The sequence below is a fragment of the Cyanistes caeruleus genome, chromosome 7, assembly GCF_971803275.1.
Source record: "Cyanistes caeruleus chromosome 7, bCyaCae1.hap1.1, whole genome shotgun sequence".
Classification (NCBI taxonomy): domain Eukaryota; kingdom Metazoa; phylum Chordata; class Aves; order Passeriformes; family Paridae; genus Cyanistes; species Cyanistes caeruleus.
Window position 1 is genome coordinate 3,017,386 of NC_141707.1, and position 27,962 is coordinate 3,045,347.

At 45.1% G+C, this 27,962-nt stretch overlaps 1 protein-coding gene across 2 annotated transcripts; it reads right to left on the bottom strand.

Moving 5' to 3' along the window:
• Window positions 1-28: 28 nt before the first annotated feature.
• On the bottom strand, window positions 29-26,936 carry IFT54 (intraflagellar transport 54). 2 transcript variants are annotated; one of them, XM_023930400.2, is made up of 15 exons: window positions 26,671-26,936; window positions 25,766-25,834; window positions 24,263-24,424; window positions 23,289-23,429; window positions 22,632-23,144; window positions 21,895-21,972; window positions 17,426-17,501; window positions 15,394-15,492; window positions 13,655-13,736; window positions 13,218-13,301; window positions 12,790-12,901; window positions 12,247-12,283; window positions 11,643-11,719; window positions 1,880-2,103; window positions 29-437 (listed from the first exon to the last, which is right to left on the bottom strand). In XM_023930400.2, exons 1-15 carry the CDS (start codon window positions 26,791-26,793, stop codon window positions 272-274), a joined length of 2,043 nt encoding a protein of 680 aa, XP_023786168.2. In that variant the 5' UTR covers window positions 26,794-26,936; the 3' UTR covers window positions 29-271. The 2 variants fall into 2 exon arrangements, with proteins under 2 accessions (XP_023786168.2, XP_086754700.1); XM_086898574.1 differs by having other exon boundaries at window positions 26,620-26,908.
• Window positions 26,937-27,962: the final 1,026 nt, after the last annotated feature.

Consider the following 27,962-nt stretch of genomic DNA (forward strand, 5'->3'; position numbering starts at 1 on the left):
ACAGGGAAGCGAGAACCAGCAGCTCACATTTAAACAAACAAGTTACTTTAATAGCTCTGCAACTTGAGCATTCAAATGAATGTAATTTTACCCTGCATAATATCAACATCTAAAAATCAATGCAATAATGGGGTTTTTATATCATCTTTAGGGTTCTGGTCCCTAAACATTTTACATCTGAACAAGGCATATCTGCTATTTGGGTTTTGGTTTTTTGGTAGCAATGTCAGTCAGTGAGTCCCAAGGCTCTTCCATTTCTTTTCCCTCTTTTTCACCTTCTTGAAGACAAGTTTATGCTAAGAACCATTCTTTGGATTTTCTCTTCATTCCTTAAAATATTTGCTTTTACAGCACAGATCTTGTCTTGCTGGTCTTTAATCAGCTGCTCCAGTTCAGCCAGGTCAGCTTTCAGTGGTTCCACAGCGCTGTCTGTGATGCTGGAAGAGACACAAAGAAGCAGGATGTTGTTGGAAACTTTCAAGCTGCTTCAGGTTATTTCATCCTCCAAGAAAGTACATTTCAATACCTGAAAGTCTGCAAAGTATTTAATGGAATCACAGAATCCTAGGATGGTTTGGGTTGGGAGGGACCTTAAAGCCCATCCAGTTGTACCCCCTGCCCTGGGCAGGGACACCCAGGGTGCTCCAAGCCCCATCCAGCCTGGTCTTTAAGTTGTTCCCACCCTTCCTGAAAGAAAGTTTGCAATAAGAAGCAGAAAGACAAAGCTAGTAATATGGATAGAGGTAAATATTGTTGAGGAGATCACCTATAATTCAACAGTAAAAATGTCTTCTTGGCTCATCTGTTTTTTCTGCTAAACTCTGGAACAAGAGCCACAGAAGCTGGGGCTGCCCCTGGATCCCTGGAAGTGCCCAAGGCCAGGTTGGACACTGGGGCTTGGAGCAGCCTGGGATAGTGGGAAGTGTCCCTGCCATGGCAGGGGTGACACTGGATGGGCTCCAAGCTATGCCATGATTCCACGATACAGAGAAGGAGCCATCAGGAGCTGCTGACAAGGACAGGCAGTGTGACACTAACAGGGAATTTCATGAATCCTACATTAATGAACACAGGTTGCATCTTAAGGGAATGAGGAAATGGTTTTCAAACAAATGTGTCCCCTTCCATAATGTTGCTTATCTTCAGGATACTGGACAGCCAGAGGAAATGCCAGTCTGCAGGAGTCTGCTGCCATTCTGAATTACCCAGTCACTCAAGGGCTCACCAGCTCAAGTCCAGATCTCCAAATCATTTGGTTTTCTCCTCCTTTCCACCACATAAATCACCAAAGGCATCGCTAAGAATTGCATGGGTATTCCCTCACTGGGACCCTGCAAGTGTCTGTCACAGAAGCAAAGCAACCAGGGATGAGCTTCCCAATGCCAGGACATGTGGGAAGCATTGTCTTCTCCATGGCTGCTGCTCTGTAATCCTGTCCTGAAGGACTGGAAGTGCCTCACTGCACTGATGTGGGGCTCACATTTGGCATGTTGCCATGCACCAGGAGAGGGCTCAACTAAAAATCCCTCCATGCTGCTTCTGCACATGGATTCAGGGAGCAGCAAATCTCTCTGGGCTGAGTATGGCTCCAAAAACATGGATCCCAAACACGGGATCTCTACCCCATGTTTAAGATCACAGCACACACAGCTGGAAGGGATGTTCTGCTTTCAAGGAGTGTAAAGACACAGAGGTGAGACAAGGAAGGCCAAAGAAGCTGTTTCAACTACTGCCATTCACACCAGAACATGCTAAATCCACGGCACAGAGAGCAGGCTGGGATTTAGGAATCCACCCCTGCTCTGGGTTCAGTATAAGCTTTAAGGGCCCCTAAAATCTGCCTCAAGAGAGAACGCCATCTGCCCCTGGCCCCACTCACCTCTGCTCCCTCTGCAAAGCCTCCGCGTGCTCCCTGTTCTCCTGGCGCCACGTGTGCAGCTCGTTCCTCATGGCATCCATGTCCTCCTGGATGTAATCCACAATCCTGCCCAGCCTAAAGGCATTCTGGCACACAGTCTGAATGGACACCTGGAACTTCTCGATTTCTTTGGCTACCAAGTCTCTCTCCCTCTTCCTGGATGCTTCCGAGACAATTGGCTTCTCCTAACAAAAGGGACGAACAGGGAAAGCATCAGAATTAGGGAAAACTGTTGCTGCAGGCTGAATGATGGATGTTTGGAGGCTGCAAACTGGGAAGTAGCTGGAGAAGTGTTTATGACAGTCTCAAATGGAAGAGAAGATTTGTGGAATCACAGAATGGTTTGGGTTGGGAGGGACCTCAGAGCTCACCCCATGCCACCCCCGTCCCACCTTCCACTGTCCCAGGCTGCTCCAAGCCCCAGTTCTCCAACCTGGCCTTGGACACTTCCAGGGATCCAGGGGCAGCCACAGCTTCTCTGGGCAAGCTTTGAAAGTAGCAGCAAGTTCTGCTGCTGTGTGGGAGCTCCAGGGCACAGCCTCCTCTTTGTGCCAACCCATCCCAAAGTCCTCTGTATCGGCCCTTTTGAGATGCTTCTCTCCCTCCACTCTCCATATCTGGATTTCCAGCTCCTAATGCTGCTCCTAACAACAGCACTTTGGAGCTGACACAGCCCGTGGTTATCCCCTGCCTGCACTCCTGTTCACGGCTGTAAAACCACACAGCCTGCAGGTGTGGCCTCCATAAACTCCACTGCTCCAAAGGAATTTGGGCTTGTGCTGCTTCCCTCATGTGCAGCCAGCAGAGTCTCTGTCGTGCAGCTCCTGAGGCCTCTCAGCTCACTGCAAGTCAAACTCAGGGTTTGCTCCAGTGGCAAAGCCAGCAGGAGCAAAAGGATGCTGGAAAAAGAGCAAAGTGATGCCACGCTGCTAATACACTGGAATAATCTTACTCCAGCAAAGCCATTAAGGAAAAGCCCACTGGGATTTTCTCCCCCACACAGAAAAAACAACCTTGTTTTTCTTTCTTTCCAACATTCCTGCAGGTCAAATCCTCAAACCCAGACACGCAGAGCTTGAAGCAGAGTTTATTTAAAGTCATTCTGGTTGTTTATTACATGCCAGACAACTGGGAAGGCCTTTCCCTGCCACCCCAACAGAGGGTGAGCCAATTCCTAGGCACAATTCCTGCTAAACACGGAGGTGGCAGTGCTGGGACAGGGAATCCATCCTGCTGTCCCCTCCTGCCCTCCTCCCAGCTGCCTGGCTTCCTGTGCGAGCCAGGGGCTGTTTGCTCAGCTGGCTTCTTGGAGGCTGCAGGGCCTCCTGCCAAGCACATTTCAGCAGCCCTGGGCTGGCTGGAGGACTCGAGGACATGGAGGGATGTGTTTGAGGAAAACGCTCTGCCCAAGATCCGAAGGCTGAGCCTCGCTCGGGGCTGCTGCCCGTGCTGTGCCACACACGCGGCGCAGGAAAACACCGGATTTCTGACTTTACTGGGAGTTTATGTCTGAGTGGTTTAATTAGAGCTGGCAAATTAACTGGGCTGGGCTGGAAAATGCTGCTGACCCCATCCCTTTGCTGCCCAAGTCACTCGAGGAGCGCTGGCTGAGCTGTTAAAAACAACACGGCCTCGAATTGGCTCCCGTTCAGAGCAGCAGGTGTTTCCACAGCACACCACAGAACCATGGCACCCAGAGCTCTCCTGGAGCCATCCCTGCCTTTGGTGGCCTTTAGGATGGAAGAGATGCAATCTCACAGCGTTTCAAGCCCTTCTCTCTCTATCCTGAACCCTATTCCTACTCTTTTTCCTACTCTCTGCTCATCAAAGCCAGAGGAAAGGCTCAATCCACAGCACTGGATTTTCCACATGAGACTGGGAAGTCCAGTCCATCACCAGAGTTGTATCAGACCCAACAGCTTCCCAGGAAAAAATCCCATTCCCTTGTTTTTCCTTGGCTAAGTGCTCCAAACCCTCACCCCTCTCCTCCCCACCATCCATTATCCAAAGGCTCAGCCAAGAAATAAGGAATTTATTTCACATCCAGCTCTCTCAGGAGGGAGAAGACTCAGCCAGGCCATTATCTGAGGGTTGGTGTGTGAAAACCTGCTTCACTTCTGCTTTCCAAATGCCAAGTTTTGGAACGTTTCCCAAGGCATTCTGCTGGAAATGCTGGCAGTCTGTGACTTGGATAAGTGCAGTTTTCATGGGATAAAAACTGGCCCAGAGAGGGGAATGGGGACACATCCAGATGGGACTGGTCACCAGTGGGGTTCCCCAGGGCTTGGAGACCTTTTCCAACCAAAATGGTTCTGTGATTCTACTTCTCATTCTTGCAATGATACCTAGACAGACCAAGCAGCCACACTTCCCTCCACTTCCCAGGGAAGCACAGGATCAAAATAAAATAGAAATAAAAAAATAAAATAGAAATGAAAACCCCACAATTCAGTAAAGAAGCGAGACAGAATTGTATGTCTTAGATACAGAACATATCTATATACAGATCTACAAATACACAGGTCTGTAAACACAGGTCCAGCTCACAATCCGAAATATTCCAGGCTAAAATACAAAGCAGCTTGAAAAGCTCAAGCAAAATAAAAAAAAAAAATTTGGAATATTTTTGATGAATCAGTTCCTTAAAGTGTATTAGTAAATACTGAAAATTAATTCTAGTGTCCCTGTAATTCCAGCATGTTCTTTGTGGAGTTGAATACCTTAAAAGTGAGATTAAAAGGAGAAAATATTATCTTCATCCAAAGTCAGCCATGGAATTACTGGATTGTCACAGCTGAAGGAGACCTTTAGGATCAAGGCCAACTGGAATTGCAAGAACTGAAACATAACACCACTAAAAATCTATTAAATGCTATTTGAAATAAAAATCTAGCAAATAGTATTTTTACAGGTTCATCAACAGGCTTGTTTAAAAATAAAAACAGGAAAAAAATTAAAAATTAGTGTCTTTGAAACACTGATATGATGTTGAAGTGGTGTAAGAGCTCCCAAGTTTCAAAAAAAATCCAAGAAAAATTTCCTCCCAAGAAAGAGTTCCCAGCCTGAAGGCTCAGGAGCTCAACGGGCTCGTTGTGTCCCTCATCCCACAAGTCAGAAATCACCGTCCGTTCTTCCTTTGTCTCATTAACACCTGTGCTACCAGGATCCCAGAACCTGGGAAGGAAGAACTTTGGGTGGGAAGGAACCTCAAAGCCCATCCAGTTCCTCAAAGCCATGCCATGGGCAGGGACACCCTCCACTACCCCAGGATGCTCCAAGCTCTGTCTGAGCTGCCCTCGGACATTCCAGGGACGGGACAGCCGCGATTCCAGGTCTTGCAAGGCTCAGCATTATCACCATGACACTCTCGAGCTCTGCCAACTCACGCTGATTTTAAAGAATTCAAGGGGAGAGAAATCCATTTGAGCCTGTTCCCAGCTCCAGAGCTGCAGCTATGGGTTAAAATCTGGGGAATGATGGCAGATGGTTCCCCACAGCCGGCAACGTGGGCGGTACGAGCCCCGAGTGCCACCTCTGCTCGCTCTGCACAAACGCGTAACAGGAGATTTTCAGCCGGGAGAAAAATGCCAGAATCCGAATTGTTCCAGGCTTTTTCATTAGGCCCTACACCTCAACCAACTCCCCTTTCACAACAGCCCCAGAATCAATAAATTATCCCTGTATAAAAGGCTGGATCACTTCTGTAGGCCCAACACGTTTCCTTTCCTCCGTGTTTTTCATAAGGCACCAAGATAAATGTTTACTTTGGATTCCTGGGAAAAAAAGGCTTCTTTTCCCATTACCTCAATGTGAGCAGAACACAATGTGGGCTTGGGTGCAGGGACCTGAGAAATCTGAAAGCAGGAATTTTCTCTTTTAATCAAGAAGGGGGAAATTATCAACAAGGCTCCAGAAACCACCAGAATTTCAAGAAACAGCATTTGCTTACTTTTAGACCTTCCCCTTTCTTTTTTTTTTTAATTAACAGTTTTTTAAATAGGAGTCAAATTAGTACAAGCATCCATCAAGCATTTTAATAGTTTCTACAGCCCCTTTTAACTCTATTATTATGTCCCACTAGAAAAACAGACCCGAGTAATCACAATTTTATTGAGCTCCACCATTTCCCCCCACCTCTTTCTACAGGAGAGGGCACAAACTTCATTTTGGACAAGTAACTGGGATATATCCAGTGCAAAAACAACAAGGTGGGGCCTTTTTTTTTATTGTATAAAATATATTTTTTGATCATAAAGGCTGTTTTCTTTTCCTGGATTTTACAGAGTCTGTGTTTTAAGTAGATTGTAACTATCCACCAGGGATCCCCATAAGAAACTCTTTCACAGAACCAGGGGGGAAACAGTAAATGTTAAAGTATTTCAAATGAACAGGATGCTTTTTCTGCTGATGCCAGGTATGGGGTTCAGGCACAGGCCAAGGAGTTGGAGACACAATGTTCTTTATCACTACATTTCCCAGACTCAGTCTGACCTGCTCCTGAGCTGGAAGGATCCACAAGAAAATAAAAGAATGGCTCTTTCAAGACAGCTTTTTCAATCTCCTCTTTTCTTTTTTTTTTTATTTTTTGGAGGGTGGTGGTTTTCCCTTCAGTTCATATTTAATCCTTCCAAAAAAAAAAGAGCTGGAATTTTCACCTGTTGATGAACACCCACCCCAGACCACACACCCACCCTACTTTCCTGGGGAGAAGTCAGTTCCCAAAATCTCCTGTATTTGGGGCAGTATTCAGCAGACAAAGCAAAATCAGGGAATCATGGAATGGTCTGACTTGGGAGGGACCTTAAAGCCCACCCAGTGCCACCCCTGCCATTCCAGTGATACCTCCTGCTATCCCAGGCTGCTCCAAACCCCAGTGTCCAGCCTGGCCTTGGGCACTTCCAGGGATCCAGGGGCAGCCCCAGCTGCTCTGGGCACCCTGTGCCAGGGCCTGCCCACCCTCACAGGGAAGGGTTTCTCACCAATATCCCATCCATCCCTGCCCTCTGGCACTGGGAGCCATTCCCTGTGTCCTGTCCCTCCATCCCTTGTCCCCAGTCCCTCTCCAGCTCTCCTGGAGCCCCTTTAGGCCCTGCAAGGGGTTCTGAGCTCTCCCTGGAGCCTTCTCTTCTCCAGGTGAGCACCCCCAGCTCTCCCAGCCTGGTTCCAGAGCAGAGGGGCTCCAGCCCTGCAAATTCTGAGCCAGAGCAGACAAGCCAGGAGATTAATCCAGCTGTAATTACTGACAGCAGAGCACATTCATTCACCCACGATGACACACTGGTGTCAATTGTGCCCAGCCTTCCCTTCCTCCTCACACTCCCTGTGTGCAGAACCTCTTCCCCCCAGAAGAGCAGCCTTTCCTGGTGTAAAAGACTTGGAATAAACCTGCTCCTTGTGTTAAATAACTTCCCTCCCCCCAGGCTGTGCCCCAGCACCTTGAAAGACGTGACAGGCCCTGTGCTGTGTCCTTTACACACTGCACCCCTCCTGGGGGGCAACCACAGCTGCCTCACCACTTTTACACATCCTTTGTGTCCACAGATCCATCTGCTGGCTCACTTGGATTTATACTGCACCCACAGGACAGAAATTCTGTGGTTTGGGGCACAAAGGAGCTCTGACACCAGGATTATCCCAAGAGTGGCCAGAGCCTTGTTCCTGTGCTCACAGCTTCTAGCACGACTGCCTGGGGGCCACATTTTTGTTCCCTGCAAGCTGGAAGCAGTGTGAGGAGCCTGGAGCACACACTCCTGAGCACACACACGTCTGAGCTCCTGTGCTGCTCGGCTGCTGGCTTAAAAATCCTGCTTTTGAGGAGCTCTGGGCCTGCAGCCGCGATTTCCCGCTGGGTTAGTGTCCCATCAGCATCAGCAGAGATGTCACACAGGTGAAAACCCTTCCATAGGTAACTCCTCCATTTTCCTGTCAGCATTCCTGAGGACACAGCAAGCTGGCAGGATGCTGTGGTGGGAATGATGAGCCTTCTCCAAACACCTAAATGATGGCATTTCTGACTCCAGCTGCTTAACACAGCACATTAATTGCACGGACTGGAGGGCACCCCCAGAGCTGTAATGTAAAAACGTGATTTTTTAATGTCAAAATCAATGACCTGCAGCTCTTCAAACAAACAGAATCAGCACTGATTAGATCTGTCCTAAGCTCTAAGAGCATAATGTACCACACTGGTAATTCAAGTTAATATTGCCCAGGTGCTGAGCTATTCAATCCCACTTGTTTCTCCCAGAAGCCTCCAAGCCTCTGCTTTTCTGAAGCCCTTTTGGATAGTGCAAAGATGGGAATTCTGTTCTCCCCACTTGCTTCAGCTATTTAATAACCTGCCTACGTTTTTCCACACGTCAAATAAATGAAGTGGAATACAAAATGGAACATCTGTTTCTTTCTCTGGTTAACATTAGAGGCTTAGATTCTAAACAAATACATTTAGGAAGTTTTTTTAGGAATTTGTTAGGCTGAACACAGCTAATCAAGGCAGCAAAAATCTTGTGTATTTCCAGAGTGACCTCTTTGTTTGACCTCAAAATTGTGTATATTATTTTAAGTTTCTGCACATGCGAAACCTAGATGATGAAAGTCACAGTTTTCCTTCCTTCTCCCTTCTTTTCCTTTATTAAAACCCCTAAAAAGCAAATGCATGTTTGGGAAACACAGCACAGAAAGGGTTTTGGAGGAATGTTTTTAACATAAATAAATGTTCCCCAGCCATCAGCAGCTGGAAGGTGTGAAACATCCCTGAGAGGGCACCAGTGTTACATTTGGATTAAGTATTAATCCACCAACTTCACCTCATTTCTGGTTCATTAATCCCCAATAAATCAGGTATACCCATTGATCTTTTTTTTTTTTTGCTGAATACTGGAGCTAATAATGTATTAAACAATAGTTGCAGCACTCAGCCTGCTATTTTCTTCCCTCTTCATTTTCCCAACTGGCAGAAGATCAAGGCTTTAAAGACTAATGAATAGAAGTGAGAAAATATTTCATTTCATTTGGATGTATTGAATTGTTTAATAAAATGAGGGAGGATGAACATTCTAGTGACAGACAGAAGGAAGATGGAATTTCCCAAAGCCAGCTTTCTTTCAAGTATTCCCTGGATTTTTGGATACCTTACTGCAAAAATATGGCAGTACCCTTAATTTCACTCTGTGATGCACAACACAGTTTGGAATACAGTTGTACCCCAATGCAGAAGACATTTCTCCTGGGGAGTTTGATGGAAAACAGATTAAATAAACAGAGAAACATCCCCAGAGGCAAGGCCACATTGGAAATTTGGGTTTTTTTTACTTTTACTGTCACAGTAATTTCATTCTCTAAAATCATTTCCCAGGATTCAATCGTGTCTCCAGCTCTTGTTTTCTGAACTGTCAAGTGCCTGTCACACACTCCAAGCATTTTTAATCATCTTTTCCATTCAACTCTGCTGTCAGGAAAACTACACTTCCCTCTGGATCACAGTTTCAGGAAAATGACACTCCTCTCTGGATCCCAATTTCAGGAGAACCACACTTCCCTCTGGATCCCAATTTCAGGAAAATGACACTCCTCTCTGGATCCCAATTTCAGGAGAACCACACTTCCCTCTGGATCCCAATTTCAGAACTAGACTCCTCTCTGGATCACAATTCCAGGAGAACCACATTTCTCTGTGGATCACAATTTCAGGAGAACCAGACTCCCTCTCTGGTTCCCAAGCACTTCCACACCACAATCTGAAAAGCAGAAGCAGCAAAGGAACCTCCTGCAGTAGCAGCCAGCTGCTTGGACAGGCGATCCCATGGTATTCCAGGAGCTTGGGCAGGTTTCCACGTGATGGACTAGGAAGTCAGCAGGTTTTTTTCCAGAATGAGTTGTTTATTCTTGGCACTGCTAACGCAGAGCAGGGCTTCCAGAGTGCAACAAAAGCCAAACAAGCACTGAATGAATGTTTCAGGGGCTGAAAACCAAGATAGGACTCGATGGTGATTGTAGAGGGTCACAATTGGCCATTTAAAAATACTGAAGGGGTCAAAAAGGGGCTGGTTTAGTTTGTTACTCATAGTCAGGAAAAAAAGCCAACCTGAAAATTTAGCACAGAGACCAGAGGAAGTTTCCTGAGCTTGAAATCCATGTGATTGTGTGAATCCTCCCCCTCCATCTTGCCCCATGCCCAGTGCTGGACAGGACACACCACCAAACAGAGCAGCCCACAGTGAGGGAGTGCTGAGCATTAATGAATTCCTAATGCTGCTCCTAAACTGAGCCTGGGGACTGATGATCCAACAGCACCATCTAGTTAGAAACCCGGGAACAGGGACAGCAGCATGGCTTGGGCTCAAGTGCCAGCTCAGGAATGAGCTTTGGAGCTGCTGCAGAAACAGCAGATTCAACCTAGAACCCTTCTTTGTATCCAAACAATTCTCAAAAGGCAGAATTTCGCCAAGCAGGCTAATTTTCCCGATGGATAAACTCATGCCAAACAGCCAGAGGTGTTCCAGTGACCACAGAGACCACAAGAAGTGCATTTCTAACAAATGGATGCAATTCAGCAAGTTGGATAAAGCTAAAACCACTCCTAACAGATCATGGGCAACAATCTAAAGGTGTTTTCTTCTTTTTAGAAGGATTTGCTTTCTTCAGATATAGAATCATCCCAGAGGAATTTGGGCTGGGAGGGACCTTAAAGCCTATCCAGTGCCACCCCCTGCCATTGGCAGGGACACCTCCCACTGTCCCAGGCTGTTCCAAGCCCTAGTGTCCAGTCTGGCCTTGGACACTTCCAGGGATCCAGGGGCAGCCCCAGCTGCTCTGGGCATCCTGTGCCAGGGCCTGCCCACCCTCCCAGGGAAGGGTTTCTTCCCAATATCCCACCTAACCCTGCCTGGGCTCATCAACCCCAGCCCTTGCAATACACAAAAGGAACTGTCTCCCAGGCCTGGATCTCTGCCAATCCCAAACTCCAGAAAGGAGGATACTCCCCCAAGAGTCACATCTGCCACCCCAACGTGCTGGAAAAGAAAGGAAAAGCCAAAAGAGGCAGACAGGAGTCTGCTTCAGAAGTCTTCAAGAATCACCACTGATTTCACAGAGCTCTGGGAACAGCTGGTCTCAAACAACACAGACCATTCCTGAAAAGAATTGTAGGAAATGTAGGAAAACCTTACAATACTGAATTAAGATTAAAATAAATGTGATTGGAAGATATAAGAACTCATGAAATGCATTCACCTCCCCAAAACATCATGTACTTGTCTAATTTTATGAGACTTTTTTCATTTCAATGCCTCAGTGCCTCTCCCCAGCACATCAGAATGGATTTAGGAATTTTCCATGGGGCCAAGGGATCACAAGAGTCCATCTCAGCCTTGGTTGCCTCTCACACCAGGAGCTCTGCAAGGCAGACAAAGCTAGAGCTCTCCACTGTAAGAGGAAGGCACTCTAATATGGGGAGTACAAGCTTTTGCTTCTGGTTTGTGAGCACTGCTAGATCCTTCCCACACACTTTCTAAGTGACCAAAATAGCAAAAAAACTCTGCAAAACCCAGAAAAACCAAAATCCACCCTCCCTTTCTCAACTGTGGGAAAAAAATCACATGAGCAAAACAAGACATGACAGAGAAAAGCTTGATCATAACTGGAATAAAACACATTTAAAGCAAAGAAAAAGGTCACAATTGCAACATTTGATCTCCCAGTTCTTTGAAGGCCATTGCCACCTCACCCTGTCTGTGGTCTGGGATGATTTCTGTGATGCCTCATAATCCTTCTTTGTTTCTAGGATTCTTTTCACCAGCCCACCTGTTGAAAAACCAGATTTTTCTAAGCACTGGTGCACACTAAACAGTTTTAAACATTCAGACAATAAAACAAAACCCAACTGGTTTGTTTTTTCAATGCAGACAACTTTTAGAGCAACATAATCAGCGTTTTATTTTGTATTTTAAACACTGACACACAAGGTATTTGTTATTTGACCTTTTTTCTCCCAAACTTTTCTAGAACTTGTCTTTAAATCCAGCCTCGTATCTCAGAGCTGACAAGCTGTACCTGACACTTGAAGAAACTTTAATTCATGAGCTTTATGCAGAATTTTAAATCCTGCTGACATTGAGGATGCATAGAAAATGTGTCCTTAACACAGTTGTCAATCCAGCTGCACAGGAAAACAAGCCTGGGTAAATAAGTTGGTTTTCCTGCAAACGTTGCAAACCCCTTCCCTCAGGAGGGATTTTACTGCTCTGTTCAGCATTTTAAGTGTTCAGCATTTGGTTTAAACCCAGGGGTTGATTCTAGATCTGTATAAATATAGATAAAAGCAAACGTACCATGCTTTTGATCCTCACCCAGCTCCACTTCTGGCTCCTACACATGCAGGAAGAGAGCTTTAGTTGCAAAAAAGTTGGCATTGCTGTAATATGGAACTATTCAAAAATATTCAGCTGGGGGATATTTCAACAAGGCAGGAAATTGTGGAATGGTTTGGGTGGACCTTCAAGCTCATCCCATCCCACCCCTGCCATGGCAGGGATACCTTCCACTATCCCAGGCTGCTCCAAGCCCCATCCAGCCTGGCCTGGGACACTCCCAGGGATCCAGGGGCAGCCACAGCTGCTCTGGGCACCCTGTGCCAGCACCTCACAGGGAACAATTCCTGCCCAATATCCCATCCATCCCTGCCCTCTGGCACTGGGAGCCATTCCCTGTGTCCTGTCCCTCCATCCCTTGTCCCCAGTCCCTCTCCAGCTCTCCTGGAGCCCCTTTAGGCCCTGCAAGGGGCTCTGAGCTCTCCCTGGAGCCTTCTCCTCTCCAGGCTGGACATTCCAAACAAAATAGGGAAAAAGGTTCAGTAAGCTGCACCAAGAGCAGACCTTTGGCATCTCTGGCAGGGGCACTGCTGCCTCCACCACGAACTGCTCGTCCTCCTCATCAGAATCCTGCTGCTCCCTGATCACATTTGGGGCCGTTTTGGCGCTGCCGCTCCTGCCAGGGACACAAGGAAAAGAGGAATGAATGGAAATACTGAGATCTGTCCAGAATAAACTAAACTCAACTAAAAGCCATGAAAAGATCACAGAATCCCAGAATCACTGAGGCTGGAAAAGTTCTCAAAGTCCAACCTGTGAGCAATCCCCAGCCAGAGCACTGAGTGCCACGTCCAAGCCTTCCTTGGACACTCCAGGGATGGGAATTCCACATGTCCCCACCATGAGGTGACCACCCCAAACTGGTGAAGCCAGAGGAGCTGGGAAGGGTGTGCTCCAAGGAACTTCCACTCTGCATTTCCCTCATCCCTCACCTTTCTGGGATGAAGAGCTCGGTGCTCTCCTGATGTTTCACTCGTGGAGGTGCTGGCCTCGCGCTGCCAGGACGGGGAATCCGCCTGGAATAACAGTGGGAATGGGGAAAAAATCAATTTCACATTTCATTACACACAGCAACACAAGCCTTTGCTGATGAAGAGAAGAGAAGAGAAGAGAAGAGAAGAGAAGAGAAGAGAAGAGAAGAGAAGAGAAGAGAAGAGAAGAGAAGAGAAGAGAAGAGAAGAGAAGAGAAGAGAAGAGAAGAGAAGAGAAGAGAATTCAAACATTCAAATTAAAAAGCAAGTTCACCTTATCCATAACACCCATCTTTAGGGAATGCACAGAGGGAATGCAATATTCTCCACAAAAATGTTGCTAACATTCCATGGAAACAGTTTATAGACTAAGAACATAATAAAGGATGGAAACACACCTTTGGGCAGGCTGAGGTGGGACATCAGGAGATGCTTCCCCATTTCCAGGCTTTTCAGGAGCCATGTTCTCCTCTTCTCTATCTATTAAACAAAACAACATAAAATTGGGAATTAGCTGGGCTAGGAAAACCTCGGGTTTTTATGACAGCATTTGGAATCTTAGCACTGCACTGAAAAAACCAGTTAAAATTCTTTATAAGATTCTTAATATTGTAAAATTCCCCCCCCTGTGAAAATGACATCATCTCACTCAATGCTTTTGTTTCCCTTCCCCTACTGGGATTCTTGGTTGAGGCGGTGGCTACGCCTTGAGTAAAGCCTACTCAAAGCATCTAAACCCAGCCTAATTATGTTTGAAAATTCCATAATACATCACAAAAAGGACAAAAAGCATTAGAGAAGGGCTTGATTTATTAAAAAGCACTTTTTTGTGTTTAAAGTTTTCAGCTATGTAGTATGCTGTTCTTTTGTCACTGGAATGTTATTGAGTCTCTGGCAAATTAATCTGTAAATGACAAATACATTGATTTTTCAGAAAAGTTCTATTTATTCTGCAATCTGATCAAGTCAGGCATGAAGCACACAACAGGAATTACATCCAGAACCTGGGAACTACTCCCAGGGCCAGGAAAATTGGGATACAGAGCCTCATTGCTCTGCAACAAAATATAACTGAAGCAGACAGAAATAAAAGATCCAGGAAAATCAGTTTATTTCAGCTAATAAACAATGTTTTATAATCCTGGGCTCATGGAACAGCTTGGATTTGGGAACTTAAAGGTCCTGAACCTAAAAAATGAAGGGTTTACAGTGCCTTGGTGAATAAAGCTGAAAATCAAGATCAGTCAATAAAATAAAGGTCAATTATATAGGTTGGACTTGATGATTCTGGAGATCTTTTCCAACCTTCATTATTCTTCCGATTCAGAATACAGCAGGGGATCCAATCCAAATCAATAATGAACCTGGGGGTACTCCTCTTACATCCATCCTAATGATAACATGAATTCATTTTCCATCCCAGACACATCCCAAATGACAAGACAGCTCCAAGAGATGAAAGGGAATTTGCAGGGAAGTTCTGCCAGCTGGGGAAGGTCACACAAATGTCTTGGCCATCCATCCATATTTCATTAGGCTGCTACAGCCAGAGGCCCTGGAGGCCAAAAGGTGGGCTGGGAACACCTCCCACATCCATGGGATCCATTCTCCCAAGCAGCTTGAGCATGTGGATCTGGAGGGAACAAAAATGCAGCTTTTTGCTGCAATTCCAGCTCCTCCTCCTGCATTTTGCTTCCATGGCTCCGTGGGTGTTGTAGCTGGATACAAATCCATGTCTTGGGAGCTATATCCAGCTTGGGGCAGGGGGGAAATGGAGGAGTAAGAATGCAGGGATGGTGGAATTTTCCTCTGGAATCCTGTAAAATGCAAACACCGAGACTCCCAAAGAGCTGCACAAAAAGGCAGCGTGCAAAGATTCACTTCTTACAGAGAACAAGCCACCAAGGGATTCAGGTGCAGCATCTGCCTCTTGGAAAAGGACAGGAAAGAAGAATAAGAAAAAGAAATTAGAATTCCTTTATCAGGGGAAGGACCTTTTTCAAGGCAGAATATGAATCTGATGTGATTAAAACGCAAGGCAGCCGTTGGATTAAGTGTCAGTCACCCTCCTTACATCATTGTGCTGCTTGGTTTGACCCAAATGCTCCAGCTGGGCTTTCCATGGCACTTTCCCTACCTTTCTGTTTTTCTGCAAGGCCTGGTTCATTTCTCTCCTGTAGCTCAGAAGCACCATCCTCTGAAATCCCATCTGCCACACTCCTCGTGTCCACAGCTCCTGTAACAAACCAGTTTATGGCCAAATGAAACCCAAGAGCCAATAAAAATTCAAAATAAAAAGCCAAGCTAAATACCTGCTAGGATTTCTTTAAGGGCTACCCTGGTTTAATAAACCCTCTTCAGTGTCAATAAATCACATTCAAGGTGCACAAAGACTTTTCAAATGAGTGCTGACTGAACTCCTGAAATATCCAGCATAAACCTCTATAATTTATCTGCCCACGGAGAAGAGACATTCCCTCCTGCTGTACATTGATTTATTTCCAATTAATAGAAGATAAAATAGAAAGCTCTGATCATCATCACCAGTGTGCAACATGCATCAGCACAGCTCCAGAAAGTTTTCCTACCCTCTGGATTACTCACCTATGGCAGCCCCACTGTGTCAAAAAAAAAAAGAGGAGTAATGCCCCAAAATATTCCTGGCTCTGGTAAACTAAAATTTAAGTGATGCATCAGGGAAGGAGGAGTATTTTAAAATATTCACCCTAAAGTCGTTCCATGTATTAAACTTATCAGGAAAACTGGATTCTGGTTTTAAAGGGATAATCCTATAAATGGGGTGTGTCTGGTCACTGCAGTTAAGTGCCATATAAAACAAATCATACTGAAATCTTGGGAAATAAAAGAAGTTCTAGGATCAGCTAAGGATCACTGAGTAGTAAAATAAGGCTGCAGTTTTAATGGAATCCAGACAAGGATTTTTCGGCTGCCAAATTTTTCAGACTTCATAGCACAAGAGATGTGACATCAAAATTTCTGTTTTCTAGCACCAACTTGAATGAGGCTCCTAAATTAACACACATTCAGATCCCAAGTGCCAGCGTTTTTCCAAGGTATTCAAGGTGCCCAAACAGGGCTATTCATTATCCTGAAAGCAGGACTGCTATAACTACAGTATTTTGTCTCAGACACATGAAAACCTAAAACAGAAATCCAAAAAACACATGGGTGCTTGGGAAGACACCCAGCAACACACCATCTCTTTATATAGATTAATAATAATGAGACTGGCAAATTAAGTGCATGAAGATCTTCATTAGCCTAAAGAGCACCAATTTTTAACCAGTACTGGGCTGATTTTAACAGGCATCAACCCACAGGTGTCACTGAATCTTCTGAACAGACACATTAAAGTGATTTGTGTACAATTACTTCCTCTTTAGGATTAAAATACCAGGGGCACAAAGCACTGAAAGGGAATTAGGATCAATCACTGAAATAAGAGGAGGGGAAAAGGCACTGAAATACAGACAGAAATTGTAGTTCCACTGCTGCTGTCTGAGCTCTGGGTACCAGCCACATTTATTCTTTATCCAGGAGTTTCTCCAGGCTCTTCCTCCTGGTCTCCTACACAAAAGGATGGCAGTGCTAAGCTAAGTTTCCTTTCTTCCTGATGTACAATATTTGGGATATCCTGAAGACAATCCATGTTCTAGGCAGTGTGTAAATACAATATTTAAGGGCTGAATTACAAAAGTTGATGACATTATTGCAAGGAAGCACCTCCAGAGAGAAGTAATATATTTAGAAAGCCTGGCCCAACTGCCTGTTAAACCAAATTAAAGCCATTTCAAGGCTCAAACCTTCACTTTGCTCTGCTGTAAACATTCAACAAATGTTAAATGTCAGAAATAGTTGCAGACAAGTCTAAAAGCTCATTTAGAGAGTAATTACACAGAAAATACCAAAAGCAGGCTGAATTTGTATCTACAACTGTTCATGGAGAACGAGAGCAAACGGAACCGAGTCTCACTTCCTATATCCCAAATCCAGGCAGGAAAATTGCCTCTTGGATTCACAAATGCAGGCTGGGAGTACAAACCAAACCCTGACAATCATAAACGAGGATATTTAAGTATTTCTGCTATTCCTACTCAATTACCCTTCAGCATATTTGACAGAAACAACAATATCCTCCCTGTGGTTACCTTCTCCTCCAGGCTTGGAGCGATGCCTTGATCCTTTTGCTGAAGGCTGCTTTGATATCCTTGCAGGAGTGTCATTCTGGAAAATAAAACAAAACAAAACAAAACAAAAATAAATAAAAGCCCACAAATTTATATAACAGTAGATTTAAATATTATATCATTATATCTAAAATTTACTTCCCTGTGTTGCTTTTCTTAGTATTATACAGATATCAAATATTGACTAAATAATTGATCCACACATTTATGTTCAGTTTGTTTCCCTCACAACCTGTGGATATTTTTTCCTGGGTGAATACCATCTATTTTCTTTCATGTGAACTTACTTGATGGAAAAACAACTTCCAAACTAAGAGTATCCAACCCCATGGAATAAAAAGGTTACAAAAAGGAGGAAGATTCCTACAATCTTTCAAACCTCTGTGTTTCAGCTGCATCAGACACACAGCTCCTCTTCAACCTGATGCACAACCTTTTAGACTTCAGTCCAAAACAGAAGCAAGGATGGAAAAAATTGTGCTACCAAGCTTGCATAGTCCATTAATTAAATGGTAACTTCCCTGGATAAAAATCCTGCCTATTACCCAAAATCCTGAGATATGCTTAGCACCTTCCCGGATCTTCTTCCTTTTGTGCTTTTCTTTTTTTGCAGTTTTCATCCAAGATTTTTTTGTCAGCCCTGTTGATCATGATAAAGGTTGGAAAAGACCTCCAATGTTTCTACTAATAACCTGAGAACCACAAATTCTGCCATTTTTATGCCATCAAAGAGTTGTTTGAGTAGAAGGGACCTTAAAGCTCATCCCCTTGCACCCCCTGCCCTGAGCAGGGACACCTTCCACCAGAAGGAAGTGGTTTTCCTCTTTAGGAAATTCTGGCATGTTCTAAGGAAAACCAGGCACAATTCCAACCTTCAAGTGATGCATCTTAATTTTAATTCTTCATAATAACCTCCACAAGCCCAACACCATGGAAGGAGGGAAAAGAAAGCTCCAAGCCCTTCAGAAGCACATCTGGCACACTCCAGCCCCAGCAGCCCTCTGGGTGAGGTCATTATTAGCACAGGTGGGGAGGGAGCTGGCAAGAGGGGCTGAGGCTGCTGCAAGAGGGGATTTGGTCATTTATTTATATGGCTACAAACAAGATTTTTGTGGAGCCACATGTGCAGGCTGGTGCAGCAGGTGCAAGGTGAAAGCTGACGTTTACCCGCTATGGCAGCACACAAAAACAGAAAGCCCAGGATATTTATGACTGGGGGGCTTTCCAAAGGGAGATAAAAGAGGTTATTCCCCTTCAAGGCTTTGAAAAGCAGCCGCTGGAGCCATTAAAGGGAAATCTTACACTTCATCTCACACCATCCTGGAAAAAACACATTACAGTGGAATCCTTGATGGATGCATGCACGCTTCCCAGGCCTGAGTAATTATGTTTCCATGTGGAGAGGATCCAGAGCCTTCTGCAAACCATCCAGGCTGCTGCTCTGTCCTCATTATTAACCTTTAAAGAGGCCAAGTCTCACTTCAAGACAGAAGAAAACATTTGCTAGTGTTTCAGAGCTCATTATAAAATAAGCCACCGTGATTTCCCCCTCTAATTCATCAGCTCTACTGATGGTTCTCTAATAATAAATAAGAATTAACTCTGTGAACAGCAGTTTTATTCCATCAACGCTCCACAGTACTTTTCTCCTAATTAAATCCGCAGTGCCAAGAGGTATTTTTCCATCTCTGCAATATAAAGTGTGCAGGTATAATTTTATATAAATTAAACCACAAACAAGGAAAGATCTCCACCTGCTAAGGCCAACTTGAGTGCTGTGCTGATAGGACTTATTAGGAAAACATCGATCAATTACCTTTTCCTCACATGAAGTCACACAAGATGATGTTTTATTGGCATTAGATTCTGCAAATTAAAACTTCTCAAACACAACGAGATGAGGAAAATCTCTATTTTTAAAGCAAGTTTAAATGATGGATTTCTGATGTAGTGACACCAGAGAGAGGGACATTCCCAGCTCCAGAACAGAAATATTTGAACCACTTCCTGCAGATTTCGATGGAATCCCTCTGCTGTCTTTTTTTTTTTTTTTTAATTCCACAGTTTCATTACATAACCAAAATAACTTCTAAGATGAACAGCAGTTCATTAGGCAGGACTTCGAGGCTGCTTTAAGTGACCACTTCCAGAGCAATAGAGTTTGCAGGGCAAAAATCAAACCCATTCTGCAAGTGGCCAGAAGTGACAGGATATTACAGAAAGCTTTAGCCAAGATTTCCAGCTGCCATGGGAAACATGGAAGAGACTTTCCAAGGTGTTTGGCCTCAGGGGGAAATTATTTACCTGTTCTGTGGCCACAACCAGCACCAGATGCTCTGTGACCTCCTCCACCTCTTGTCAAGTCAAAGTAATAATGATCTTCATTATTTTGAATGTCCAAAAGGCCATTTTAAATCTGATTTTTTCCCTGAGATGGACTGAGAGTGAACAGAACACAACTCAACCCTGATCCCAAGCTGCAGGATGCAAGAGCCAGCCTTGAGGCAGCTTCTGATTGCCATGTGGTAGCCAAATGTCTCTTAATTCCTACTTATCCCTGCTTTCTTCTAGCTCCAGAAAATTATGGATACCCATGTGATGACTACTGCACACTGGGTAACACAAAGAGTTTCTTTGGCAACAGAAAAATACATTCAAATTACAAAAAAAAGTCAGCCTTAAGCAGATTTGAAAGCTGGTGTCGATAATTAGCAGCAAGAAAAACTGAGATTTGCATGAATAGAGAAAATCTCATTAAGCAAAGCCAGGGACTAAACTTGAAGTGACAGCTTTGCTGTACTTGTAGAATATTTAAAAAAAAAAATCTAAATTGATCTGTTCTCTAAACTAAATGCTGTAAAAAGTTAAAATAGGTTAATCCTGAGGAGAAAAAAACAGTGGCTGACTTGTTGGGTACTGCCTCAAACCGTTTCACTTCTATTGCAGTGAATATATATATATATATATATATATATATATATATACATATACAGTAACTAACAACAGAAAAAATACATATAAAAAGCTAAAGAGAGTTGCTGAAGAGTTATTCATTCTGCAGCAGAGACCACAAAATATGATTCAATGTCCTTCATGAGCACAGAAAGTTGTTTGCTTGCTTTTGAATACATTTGTTTCCCTGCCACGTGACTCAAGTGGAGCCACAGGGTTAAATCAGGGTAAACCCCTGGAAATAAAGGCTGGCAAACTTCTGTGAGGACCAGAAGATCAACCCTAGTCCAGCAGATGTAATTCCCAATGATTTCCTGATGGAATTCCCTCTAAATCACTTTTTGCAGCTATCTCAGCTCCCAAAATTCACTGGGCACATTTTCATGTCATCTCTCCCTTCCACAGCTTTAAGATTATGACATTTGCCACACTCTGCTCTGAAGTTTGTGTTTTCATCACCTCAGAAACAAGCAGCCTTTGCTGTTACACAAGCAGGCAGAGGCAGGAATGCCATCTGGATTTCAGGTAATAATTCCAAAGCCTTGGAATCCCTCCCAAAAGCACTTAGGAGGGGAAATGAAACTTTACTGCCCCGCTGCATTATTCTGGTGCCCAAGAGCACGACGAGAGTTTGGGATGAGGCTCAGAATTTCCATTAGGGACCCAATTTGCAGGAAGTTTGACTTGGCCATGAATATTTGCTGGAGGCTAAAAATAAAAACCTCTTTTATAAGCTCTCCCTCCCGTTGCCAATAACTTAAAGAGTCAAGGAAGAGCCATAGATGTCATCTCATGGGGAAGACAAGACAATGTCAGTGGGTACAGAGACTCCTGCTAGACTTGTGATCCTGCCTTGTTTCTCCTCAGCCTGTGTAGGTTCATTGACTGAAGTCTCCCTCTTTAAACATTGGGCCACGTGGCTCCATAATTCCCCAAATTGCCTCAGGTCATCAGGAAGCAGCAGATGGAGGCACAATGGTGTCACAAGCAGCAGCTTCTGTGCAGGGGCACTGAGCTGCTCTTCCAGCTGCAAAGCATGGACCCTGAAACAACACTGGACTCAGTTTCTTTCCAAAACAGTAACTTGTGCTAAAATTCAAAAATAAATACAAAAACCCTATCAGCTTTCCAGGAAAGATTCTGAGGAAAAAGAAAACTCATGGCAAGGGGTTGGAAGAGATGAGCTCTAAGCTTTCTCCCAACCCAAACCAGTCTGCGATCCTAAGTGTCCAAAACATCAATACACAGTAATAAAATCTGCAAAATGAAATAAATGGAGTAGACTTTTTTTTCTTGGTCCAAGCTCAGAGAAATTTTTAATAAATAAACAACCAAAAAATCCAGGGAAACATCTATCTCATGTATTTCCCAGCCCTAAAACTTGACATTTCCCTACCTTTTAACCCTACATTGTTTTCAAGCAGATTCCCAAACCAAAACACAACACTTTGAATATTCCTACCTCCTCCACTACTAACCTCAGTGTCTGGCTGGCACTTGCTGTCTTTAGTTGGCTTCTGTGGTTTTCTAAGCATGGACTCCTCTGAATCTGAGGGCTGGAAAGAAATGAACTGGTTTAGATCCAAGAGAAGCATCTGGGTGTGCATCAATCCTGAATTTCTACCAACAGAATAGAATGACCAAATGGGAAATATTTAGAGGACGAGGAAATAGAATAACAACAAAATGGAAAGCAATGAAGAGGTGGCTCTCAAGGCAGTTTAAGACTTAAAATCCTTGAATCCCAGACTTGGGACCCAGATTTGGGTTGGAACAGACCTTCAACACCATCCACTTCCAACTCTGAGAAGGCCCTTCAGCACCTGAAGGGAGCCAGCAAGAAAGATGGAGAGGGAATTGAATAAGGGCCTGGAGCAGGACAGGACACAGGGAATGGCTTCCCACTGCCAGAGGGCAGGGATGGATGGGATATTGGGAAGGAATTGTTGGCTGTGAGGGTGGGCAGGCCCTGGCACAGGGTGCCCAGAGCAGCTGGGGCTGCCCCCGGACCCCTGGCAGTGCTCAATGCCAGGCTGGACACTGGGGCTTGGAGCAGCCTGGGATAGTGAAAGGTGTCTCTGCCCATGGCAGGGGTTTGGAATGAGGTCCCTTCCTGCTGAATGAGCAGGAATGCAAACATGGAAGGCCACTGGAACAAACACAGTCCCAACCACAGCATGGGGCAAGTTCTTCCCCAGAATAACTTTTCAATTACCTTTTTCTCTGCTTTCTCCTTTCCATGTTCCCTGAAATGCTCCCCGTCTTTTTCTCTGTCCCGATCTCTTCCTCTTTCTCTGTCTTTCTCTCCTTCTCTGTCCCTGACCTTATCTTTGTCTCCTTCTCTGTCCCTGACCTTATCTTTGTCTCCTTCTCTGTCCCTGGCCTTATCTTTGTCTCTTCCTTTCAGCCTGTCCTTTTCCCTTCCTCTTTCATGTCTTTTCTCTCTTCCCTGTCCTTTATCATGCCCGAGGTCATCTCCTCGCTCCGGGTCTCCTTTTTCTTTGTTTTTTTCTGTTTCTCTTCCTTGCTTGGTCGTTTTGCTTTTGCTTCTCTCCCTCTCTTGTTTTTCTCCTTCTTTCAAGGTGTCTCTTTCAGGGTCTTTGTGCCTCTCTTCATTATTCTTCTGCTTATCCCTCTCCTTTTCTCTTTCTCTGCTGTCTTTCAAATCTCCTTTGGGTTTTTTGTCTCTGCTGGAGCTTCTCTCTTTAATTTCAGTGTCTCTCCTGCTCTAAAAAGAAGGCAAACACTAAAAATTAATTCCAACACATGGCAACTCAACCCCACAGTGACTCTACAAACACAAAAATGCTAAAAAAAACCCAAATAAATAAATCATGGTACCCCTGTAACCCCCCAAAAATGCAAATGATACCTCTTTATCCCTATGGCTTTTCTGTTCTTCTGCTTTGGGCTCTCTGCTTTCTTTATCTCGAGGTTTAGAGGGTGGAGGTTTCCCTTTAGCATCAGCTTTTTCCCCAGCCAAGACCCTTTTTACAGCTGCATCACTGGACAGCTGCAAGGAACAGAAAAACACCACTGAAATGAGCAAACTGCTTCATTAAATAATTAATGCACTAATTATTATTTTAAGAATGTAACAATTCAGTGTAAAAACACAATAATTTCATGAAGGAATGCAATAATTCTGTGTAAGAACAGCCCCTGCAATTGTTTTCAACCAGTTATCAAATTACCCATTACTGTATTTCCATAATTAAAAAAAACAAAGTGGAAAAATTACTTTCATTCCACGATTAATAGATTTGACTGAAAGGAGATAAAGCCAAAGGTGAGAAACTGAGTGTATAATTGGTGTGTCTGCACCCCAAAATTTTAAAGATTCTGAGGCTTTATTTTGTACTTCAAATCTAATAAGTTTTATTAAAAGACAAACAAATAAAGTGAACATTAAAATCCTTAATATTCAGAATGCATTTGTGTGGGAAGTTGGCTCAAACTCTTCCTAAAGATCATGAACTTTCTCTCTGCTGTTATTGCTATTACAGTGTTTCTACTGTGCAATTAATGACAGCAGAGGAGTAATTAAGGCACAGAATCATTTGGGTTGGACAAGACCTCAAAGGTCATCAAGTCCAACCTGTGACTGATCCCCACCTTGTCCCCAGCCCAGAGCCCTGAGTGCCACATCCAGGTGTTCCTCAGACACTTCCAGGGATGGGCACTCCAAAGCTCCCTGGGCAGCCCCTGCCAAGGCCTGAGCACCCTTTCCATGGGGAAATTCCTGCTGCTGTCCACCCTGAGCACCCCCTGGCCCAGCCTGAGGCCATTCCCTCTCCACCTGCCCCTGTTTGCTGTGTGCATAAAATCTGAATAACTCTGTCCCACCTTATTTAAGCAACACCTCCCAATTGCCTGAAGGAATTCATTGGTTTTCTCGGGCTCGTGTCCAGCCACAACTCGTGCAGGTTTCACTGACAGTGGCTCTCCTGTCACCATCACAACTGCATCGATGGCCTTCTGAAGGAAGCTGATTTTGGAATCCTTATCCTGGTGAAACAGCAATGAAGAGATATTTTTACCTCTACAATTATCATATTTGTTTTAGTTCCCCAATTACACTCTAAAAATAACCTGCCCCAACTGCCCTTCAATAGAGATGATGTCTTCCAGTGATTACATAAAATCAGAAGTAAAAAAAATAAAAGACCAGATAAACAAAGTAAAGCAAATTAAAATTTTATAGAAGTCCTCACAAATAAGGAACTTCCACAATTTCAGTCCTCCTTACAGCTCTTTCCTATTGATTACTCAGATAAAAATTATTCTCCTGATCTTCTACAACTCCAAGAGAGATCACAGTAAGGAAGCAGCCAAGTCTTCCTCCTGACCAGTTTTGGGAAGAGGAACTCAAGGTTGAGACATTTTCCCCTACACTCCAGGATTTTGATCTCCTCTGCCTGATCTCTGGAAAACCGCACAGACTTATGGGCTGTGAAAGAAATTTATGAAAGAAATTCTCAGAGAGACAGCAGCATGCAGATGCAACAAAGACGTGATCAGGAACTGCTGAGAAATTTGCTTTTTGAGTCAACAAGGACACTATCAAAAAAAACCCCAAAACAAACAACAATTTGGTTATAAATAACTTAATTTTAGTTATCCTGATAGGGGTAGAAGCAGTCACAGCAATAAACACACGCATTAATCAGTGACTAAAACATGCAAGAACCGGCTGGAGGGATGAGAAGTCAGGCTCCCAGAGCTCACACTTCAGTTGCTACGTTAAACAAACACCATGGGATCAGCTGCCTAAGTGGCAACACACAAACACTGCTTTGTTTGCCAGGAATCAGCAACCAAAGCTCCCAAATCAGGAGTTGGAGAACTCAGCATCAGCTCAGCCAAAAATCAGGGGAAAGCAGCAAACAGAGAGTAAAGTCATCCTTGGATGTTAACAAAAGGAGTTTTCTGTAATAATATTAACCTCCTCTTTCAGCCATCAGCCAGTTTTATACTGCAGTAAAGCTACTGTGGAATGCAAATCCTAGACAGGTGAGTCCTGGGATATTAAAAAACTATATGTAAGGTATGTATTTATATACCACCTGTATATGTATTTATACATACATGCAAATATATAAAGCAATAAGTTTAGGGACATGGATTCTCTTGAGAGACCACAAGATTATTTAAAACCTATCTGTGCACAAATCCATAGGTGTTCACCCCATGGAATGCATAATATAACCCACAGGCAGGAGCTTTTATAACTTCTTCACAAAAATAACAACAGGTCCTTGGTGCTGAAAGCAGAAAAGAGCAAAAGAACCTTGTGGCAAGTTGCAAAGAACACTCAGAGCTAAATAAATACGGAAGTCCCACGCCCACCTTGACGTTATCTGACTTCAACTCAAAATCCGTGTAAAGTCCTTTCAGAAAGCCTGTTACTCTGATCACCTAAAGAACAGAAGAAATGGGGTAAGTTAGGAACATTTAAAGCCTCTGCTCAATGAATCTTGTGCGGCACAGGTTTCACTGACAGTGGCTCTCCTGTCACCATCACAACTGCATCGATGGCCTTCTGAAGGAAGCTGATTTTGGAATCCTTATCCTGATAAAACATCAATGAAGAGATATTTTTTACCTCCTCAATTATCATATTTGTTTTAGTTCCCCAATTATATCCTGAAAATAACCTGCCCCAACTGCCCTTCAATAGAGATGATGCCTTCCAGTAATTACATAAAATCAGAAGTATTTTCTACTAAAATAAATAATAAAAGACCAGATAAATGAAGTAAAGTCAGTTGTGTGTGTGGCAGGAACACTTTCTTCATGGAGAGGGTGCTCAGGCCTTGGAGTCCCCATCCCCGGAGGTGCCCAAAGATCACCTGGATGTGGCACTCAGTGCTCTGGGCTGGTGACAAGGTGATGGGCACAGCTTGGACTCAGTGATCTCGGGGGGCTTTTCCAACCTCAGTGATTCTGTGATTCTGCGATGTTCCCCTGTCCCAGGCTGCTCCAAGCCCCAGTGTCCAGCCTGGCCTTGGACACCTCCAGGGATCCAGGGGCAGCCCCAGCTGCTCTGGGCACCCTGTGCCAGGGCCTGCCCACCCTCACAGGGAACAATTCCTCCCCAGTATCCCAATAACCCTGCCTCTGTCAGTCTCACTCCCTTCTACCACTACACGCGCCTTTCCCACCCCAAACCCCAGAAATGCCCCAATTCCCCCGTGATTTACACAGCACACCGGGGATCCCCCGCGCTGCCACCCAGCCCGGGGGGACCCCACCTCGGAGATCAGATCGTGCAGGTAGCGGAAGGGCGGCTTGCTCAGCAGCGCGTCGGTGAGCGGCGGCTTGCGGATCACCTGCCCCAGAGTCTCCCGCGTTTGCCGCGACACCGCCTCGTTCATCGCGGTGGGAGCGGGGCCGGGACCGAGATCGGACCGGGACCGAGACCGGGCCGGGGGCGGACTCGAACCGGGATCGTGGCGGGACCCGCCCGGCCCCGGCCCGGCGCTCCCGGCGTGCCCCGCGCGGCGCGTGCGCGCGGCTCGTTGCTAAGGGGCACCGCGGCCATAGCAACGGGCCCGCCCCACTCCGCCCTCAGGGGATAAAAATGCCGGGAACAGCCCCAAAACCCCCAGAAACAGCCTCAAAACCCTTTAGAAGAGCCCCAAAACCTCCAAGAAGCAGCCTCAAAACGCCCAAAAACAGCCCCAAACCCCTGGAAACAGCTCCAAAGCCCCCAGAAACACTAAGAAAACGCCCTGGAAATAACTCCAAAAACCCCACAAAACAGCCCCAAAACCTACGGAAAGAGTCCCAAAATCCCCGGAAAGAGCTCCTCACCCCTGGAAATAGCCCCAAACCCCAGGAAACAGTCCCCAAATCCCCTGTAAACAGCTGCAGAACTCTTGGAACTGCCCCCAAATCCCCAGAAACGGCCCCAAAACCCTTGGGAAGGGCTCCAGAATCCCCAAAAACAACCCAAAACCCCTGGAAACAGCCCCAAAACTCTTTGGAAGAGCCCCAAAATCCCCAGAAACAGCCCCAAGTGCCCTGGAAACAGCCCCAAATCCCTGGAAACAGTTCCAAAACAATAGGAAACAGCCCAGAAAACCCTGGAAATAGTCCCATAACCTGGAAATAGCCTCAAATCTGCCCCTCCCGCCCCTCAGCACAACAGGCAGCGGATGTGTTGGGGAGAAATGGTGCGTGTCAGTGGGAGGTGAATCACACGGGGAAAAGTTTTCTTTTTATTATTTTTGCTTTATCACTAAACGGTGACTCTGTGGGAAACAGGGACCACATGGAGCACACCCAGAGGAGAGCAGGGAGATGCTCCAAGGCTCTGGAGCCAGGCTGGGAGAGCTGGGGGTGCTCACATGGACAGGAGAGAAGGCTCCAGTGAAACCTTCCAGGGCCTGAAGGGGCTCCAGGAGAGCTGGGGAGGGACTGGGGACAAGGGATGGAGGGACAGGACACAGGGAATGGCTCCCAGTGCCAGAGGGCAGGGATGGATGGGATATTGGTGAAAAACCCTTCCCTGTGAGGGTGGGCAGGCCCTGGCACAGGGTGC

What these genes read in the sequence shown, in the direction of transcription:
- IFT54 (XM_086898574.1), bottom strand. Translation starts at nt 26,793, where the DNA reads ATGAACGAGGCGGTGTCGCGGCAAACGCGGGAGACTCTGGGGCAGGTG. An exon ending in AGGAGAAAGCAGAGAAAAAG is followed by an intron (nt 21,973 to 22,631) that starts GTAATTGAAAAG and finishes ATTTCTTTCCAG; the next exon opens with CCCTCAGATTCAGAGGAGTC. An exon ending in GAGCTCTTCATCCCAGAAAG is followed by an intron (nt 12,902 to 13,217) that starts GTGAGGGATGAG and finishes TGTCCCTGGCAG; the next exon opens with GAGCGGCAGCGCCAAAACGG.